The following is a 6,114-nucleotide window of genomic DNA, read 5'->3' as shown; positions in this document are numbered from 1 at the left end:
GGTTTTTTATTTATTGCTGCTAACAAAACTATCAATAAAATCAGTTTTATTGACTTTATTTTTAATTATATTAAACAGATGAGCCACTCGGTGAGGCTATCTGTTGGCCAAGCCAAAACCAAGCCCATGTCCAAGTCATGTTATCTACAACCCCAGGGGGGGGGGGGGGTACTCCGGCTTGTAAATGACGGGGATGATCGAATGGAGGCAAAACTCAGAACCCCAAAAAATCCCTTAGTCTTCCGACATTACCCAAAAAAATCCCTGGACCAAAAATAACCCCCCCAAAAATCCCTTGTCAAATTACCCCTAAATTGCCTGGAGGGGCAATAACATAACACAAAGAACGCTCGTTTTGTTTATTCATGATACCATTAATACGCCAAGGCCCTGCCAAGGCACTTTAGTTCGTTTTTAATACCCAAAAAAATCCGCTATCTAAATCAAGTCACCAAAAAAAATACTTGCGAAATTTTCCAACCCAAAAAATTCCCGGAATCGAAAATTTCAAACCCAAAAAAATCCTTCGATCATCCCCGTCATTAACAAGCCAGAGTACCCCTCCCCCTGGGTCTACAACACATTGTGTCACCCTTGCAATATACCTCTTTAGCACCGTTTATTTTTTGGCCCATTGTAGACCACATGATGCTACCGTTATTATTTCTTTCAAATTCAAACAAATTCACAGAAAGGCAAAGGAACAATTCTCTCTGGGGAGCATCACATGATCTACAATGTGGGTGGGGACAGGGGGGTCTGAGCCTTCCGCCTCCCGTACCTTTTACTCCCGCTTCCCGCCCCTTTCCGTAGTGGTGCCCTCTTTGTCCCATATTTATTGCGACATATTGTGACATATACCGGTAGCTCCTTTATGTGTGGTTCCATTAAATATCCATACTCCCCCCACAGAAGGGATTGGAAATTCCTTGGGGTGGGTTGGGTGGGGGGGGGGGGTTAGGAACCCAGGGGGGGGGGGTACTTGAGATTTCAAGTGACAGGGATGATTGAATGGGGGCAAAAATCAAGACCCCAAAAAATCCCTAGGGCTTCCAACATAGCCCAAAAAGATCCCCAGATCAAAACTTGACCCCTCAAAAATCAACAGCAAAACATGTTTGCTTGTACTTTTTTCGCAAAACTATGCAGCGGAGACACTACCAGGACTCTTCAGATTGTTTTAATACCCAAAACATCCCTAACTTAAACCAAAAAAACACTTGCCAAATTTTCCTACCCAAAAAAATTCCGAAATCGAAAAATTTCAAACCCAAAAAAATCCTTCGATTATCCCCGTCACTTGAGATCCAGAGTACCCCCCTGGGGTTAGGAAAAATCCCTTTTAAGGGGGAGGTATGGATAATTTGTTTAAGATAGTGTTTTGCTTGTCTGCATTGCAGCAATAATTTCTTTACAAAATAATCCCCCTTAATCCACGTACTCAACAAGGCAGCAGTTACATTGTATATTTTATTTATTCTTTTGAGTTCTAGTGTCTATGTGTCTATTAGTGATGTGAGCAGTCATAAAGCTGTCAAAGTTTTTACAGTTCACCAGTTGTTCCGTCATGTATTACTTGGGTTTTCGGCGACATGACACCTCAAGTTGTGCATGTGATCAAGAGCTTGTGTGAGAAATGGACGAATCACGTTAATTTCCATCAGTGACAGATCATCCAGCTGTAAAAAAATAAGAAAAAGAAAACAATTCTCACTTTTTTTCTCACTTCTCAGCAATGTTAAATTATCAACAAGATGTAGGGCTACTTATTGTCAGTCTTTTGTTGGATCTAGCCACATCTCATTTTTGCATTTTGCATGTAAGATAATAGATGTATCCAGTGTACATCAAACTAACCCTAGCATAAACTTCCTGTTGGCTGACCATGATGTCAATAGACTTTCTAAGCTTAGCAATCCTCAAGTCCCAGATGTCTTTGATTAATGTGCGCACTTCATCTGCATGGGGTATGTCGTCAGCGGCACTGAAACCACAAGATACATGTCTCATTAATTCTGCAATCATGTTAGTCAGTGTTGGGAATGTGATCAGAATGGCCATGTGCTGATCTGAAAATCTGACTGATAATAACTGTAAAGTATTCCCACATTTTGTAGTAAGTCTTATTAAATAAGAACCTGTTAATTCTGCCACACCTTTATGCACTGTTCAGGTCAGACTTTTTATTTAATTTTAATTAGGTACCAATATTCAAAATACCTGTTGAGAAGAAGAGAAGCAATTTCCATGTAGTGTTTAGAGGGCATTTTAGTGAAGTACTCTGCATCTTTCTCCTTTTCTTTAAGTTCCTGCAACCTTTCTGTGAAACAAGAATTTTTTTAACCTTTACTAGCATAACCCAGTGGCTTACTTGTAATCTGATTGGCTGCCCAGGTACCAACTATTGATTGACAGAAGGTCATCACATGTACAAAGGTCTGGGATTTTTATCAGGGTTTTCAAAGAGGACCCAACTATATCTGAAGTATCTGAAGACGATCTGAAGATTTCCAGGACTAGTCGCAGGATGCATTAATTATTTTCATCAAATGCGACCTTTTTTCCCCCCCCTTAAATTCGGAAAATTTGAAGGAATCGCCATTATTTAGATGTACTCTTCTTTCCTTGCATTGCTTTGAGTTTACATATGTTTAGAAAGTGTCAGTTTAGGCTGTAATAGCTAAATATTTTAGCTAGGCTTGAGAGAAATTGGTCTGTTGGCATGACCAGGTGTGAAATCAGAGTTTTTGACGTGCAGGCAAGGGACTTGTGCCTAAGACGTCAGAGTTAGCAGGTATACAACAGAAAACTAAAGATCGCAGTCTCACTTTTAATTGAGAAAACAAGTTTCATTATGGCCTGACTTCACTGCATCTACAGCCATACCAGGCTGCATTCTATGTAGGTTACGCCGAAGATCTTTAAGGGGATTAAAAATTGTGTGGCGTACCATCGTTGTCTGCACCTTTATACTGGCGTACAGATGACTTATTTTAGGTATGAATAATAAAAGACCTTGGTGCAGTGTTGTGACTTTTGGGAAAACTGCCTACTGGTTAGTATGTTGGACTCTGGATGTAGTGGTCTAGGTTAGAGCACTGGCTGGGGTCACTGTACTATGTTCTTAGGACAGACACTGCCTCTATCCACCCAGGAGTATAAATGGGTACCAGCAATATAAGGTATGGTTTTTGACTCCTCTGGCCCTAAACAGGGTATATAATTTCAAGCTCCTCTGTCCTAAACAGGGCCTGAACCTATCCTAGAGAAGGTATGGCTGCAAGACTGTCATTGAGAATTTACATTGTTTTACGCTTTCCCTTCAAAGAAAAGCATTATTTTATCTGCTGGGATGAGTGTTTGCATTTCAGTGCGTCAAACCTCGCGTACGGGATGCAATCACAATAAGGTGTAAATGATTGTCGATGTTGTCCATTTTCCTAAATAGGGTCCTAAAATAGGGGGTGGTGTCCTACACAGGGTAGGTATTTTAAGTTTTTATTGTCCTAAACAGGGTCAGGGTTTCAAACCCCAGCGGCACCCCTATACCTAAACATAGGTCAAGTATTCCCCCCCCCTCCCCCCAGGCAGCAATCTTATTTAGGGAAAGGTAGAACATGGAGGGGACAGGAGGGCAGGAGCCCAGGAGAAAAGGAAATGGAAGCAGGATTTCCAAGGTGGTGGAAACTGGAAGGAATTGCAAAATTTTTGAAACATTTCATTAAATATATTTTTGCAAAAGAAATGGGGCAAAGAGGAGGGAACAGGAAGGAATCACTACAGAAAGAGGCAGGAAGTGGGAGAAAAAGGTATGGGAGGTGGGTGGTTCAGACCCCCCTGTCCCCCTCCACTAGAACCACACCAAAGATATGATAATAATGGCCATGAATAAAAACAATACTTATTTATAATTTATTATTTTCTTTTAATTTGTGCTTAAAATGTTATCTTACCAACATCCATCCAATCAGGAGGCTGGATTCTGCACTTTCGTCGCTGTTTCAAAAATATCGCAACCCACAGAGGAACCTCAGTCGGTAGTGATGCGTTGAATGGTCCAATGTCTCCCTATGAGCAAGTAAATAAGCGTTTATATCTAACGCGGAAACCGCTTAACACAACTGTAACATACATTCATCCCTTTATTATTGAACAAGCGTTTATCCCACATCGTTAAGACTTATGGTTATAAGTTCAATCAAGCTTAGTTTCATACAAAGCAAGTTTACCTACCCCAATCAAATATATCTTGTTCTCAGAGAAGTTCGTCAGGATAGAGATTTTTTCCTTTTCGGCGAGAAATTCCACTTCTGAAGGGTCCATGACAACAAGTTGGAATATACAAATACTTCAAGATAGAATGAATCACCAAACACAATATACAGCCGCTAAGATCGCCATAACATTTGTCTTTGAGTCGAAACGATTTTACCACTTTGCCGCCATGTTTTTCTTATGTTTTCCCGCGCAGAGAATACTGGTTACCAGTCCTCCTGATACAAGTGACAAAACAAGATAAGCGGCGGTGGGTAAGGGATACCGGATAAGGGTCGGGGAAAGAGCTACTTGTCTTTTAATAATATTGCATTCTTACCGGTACTTATTTCAGGTTTTGCAAATAATAATTTTTGCGATTTCAAAATAACCGCGAATTTAGTACGGTATGTGCGAAAAAAACATTGCACGAAATTTAAACGCGCGAAAATTAATACCATATTATATATCAAAACAATAAAAAATAATTAATTTAAATGATCGAAACCCTTAGTCTTTGACGACTGATCCATAAAGCACTGACAAAATCGCGAAATTTAATACACTTTTTCTCTAATATTTCTTGCAATCGCGAAAATAAATACCGCCCGTGAAATTCGGCTCTCGAATTTTCGTGAAATTAAGTTCGCGCGAAAATTAGTAAGAGTAAGGTATATAAATCGTCAGGAGCTCTTGAAATCGTAAATGATTTTCTGTTTCATCAAAGAAATAAAAATATATTCTGTATGATGTTTTTTGAACACCTCGTTCGACTAGCTAACTGTTACCGATATTTCATTGATAATCTACAGGGCAGCCAAACCCTTAGTTAAGGAGGCTCGATGTAGTTTTTTTAGCCGAAGGGTGGTTGTTTTAAAAATTAAAATTATCTAGGAGGCCAATGTTCGATTTTTGCCAAAATACACCATAATGATCAAATATGACCAAATTTTAATTTTTTACCCGTCACTTAAACACAAAGGTTACCATAGCAACGATTGACGTTTTCTTTTGTTCTAAAACAAGCTTGATTTTCTCGAAATCTAGACTGACTCTCGCTTGATATGTTTAAGTTTAGTAGATTGACTTACTGTTGACGAAATTTTAGAAAAATCTGTAAGAGCGTTTTCAAGTAAATCAAGAATGAAATTTTCAGAAAAACACCGTTTTACTGTAAAATAGGCGCTTTAAAATTGTTTCGTATTATTTGAGCACAGTTACTCTCACTGAAATATAAATTCTTACACCATCAGAGACCATTAGACATAGATTGATAGAAAACATTGATAAAACAATTTGACCAGTCATTTGTCAATGTGATTATACTTTATCCAGAGTTTTATTTACAGAGAAATTTCCCTTTGCATTACTTTACAAACTTTTTACCCCCCCCCCCCCCCGATGACGATGTAAACGTCTCCGCTAGCAAACTAAGCATCCTATTTGTTTTGTTGACGTTGTTACAGTTAAAGTGAAATAAACACCTCTCTCTAATAAACGCCTCATATTTATTTAACGCCTCCCCTAGGACCCCAGAAAATTAATAGATGCTCCGGGCGTTTATTAGATCATTTACGGTCAGCGAGTACGCAAGTCGTTCATAGCCTTCATACATTGTCCCTAAATTTTTTCACGCACGAAAACCCACATAAAAAATTACGCGTCAGTTGAAGCTACTAAAAAAATGGTACCAGAATAACACCGAAAAAATTGCCCTGACCCTTTTATTTACTAAAAGCCGTGAAAAAGGTAACCCCTTTCGGCCGGAGACTCCCGATATTAGACCGCTTCAAGGAGTGCACCCCCATACACGTTTCCTGGTCACATGATTAACCTGTGACGGTGGGAGGGACTGGATCG

The 6,114-nt window shown here is 39.4% G+C and overlaps 1 protein-coding gene across 1 annotated transcript; it reads right to left on the bottom strand.

The window, feature by feature from the left end:
- Nucleotides 1-1,456: 1,456 nt before the first annotated feature.
- Nucleotides 1,457-4,481, bottom strand: LOC144651324 (DNA replication complex GINS protein PSF2-like). Its single transcript, XM_078511272.1, has 5 exons — nt 4,234-4,481; nt 3,954-4,068; nt 2,221-2,320; nt 1,858-1,984; nt 1,457-1,679 (listed from the first exon to the last, which is right to left on the bottom strand). Exons 1-5 carry the CDS (start codon nt 4,321-4,323, stop codon nt 1,566-1,568), a joined length of 546 nt encoding a protein of 181 aa, XP_078367398.1. The 5' UTR covers nt 4,324-4,481; the 3' UTR covers nt 1,457-1,565.
- Nucleotides 4,482-6,114: the final 1,633 nt, after the last annotated feature.

This window comes from Oculina patagonica, chromosome 4 (assembly GCF_052425735.1).
Source record: "Oculina patagonica isolate OP01 chromosome 4, crgOcupat, whole genome shotgun sequence".
NCBI classification, from domain to species: Eukaryota; Metazoa; Cnidaria; class Anthozoa; order Scleractinia; family Oculinidae; genus Oculina; species Oculina patagonica.
The sequence above is the reverse complement of the archived record's forward strand: the minus strand, read 5'-3'. Positions and strand labels throughout refer to the sequence as shown.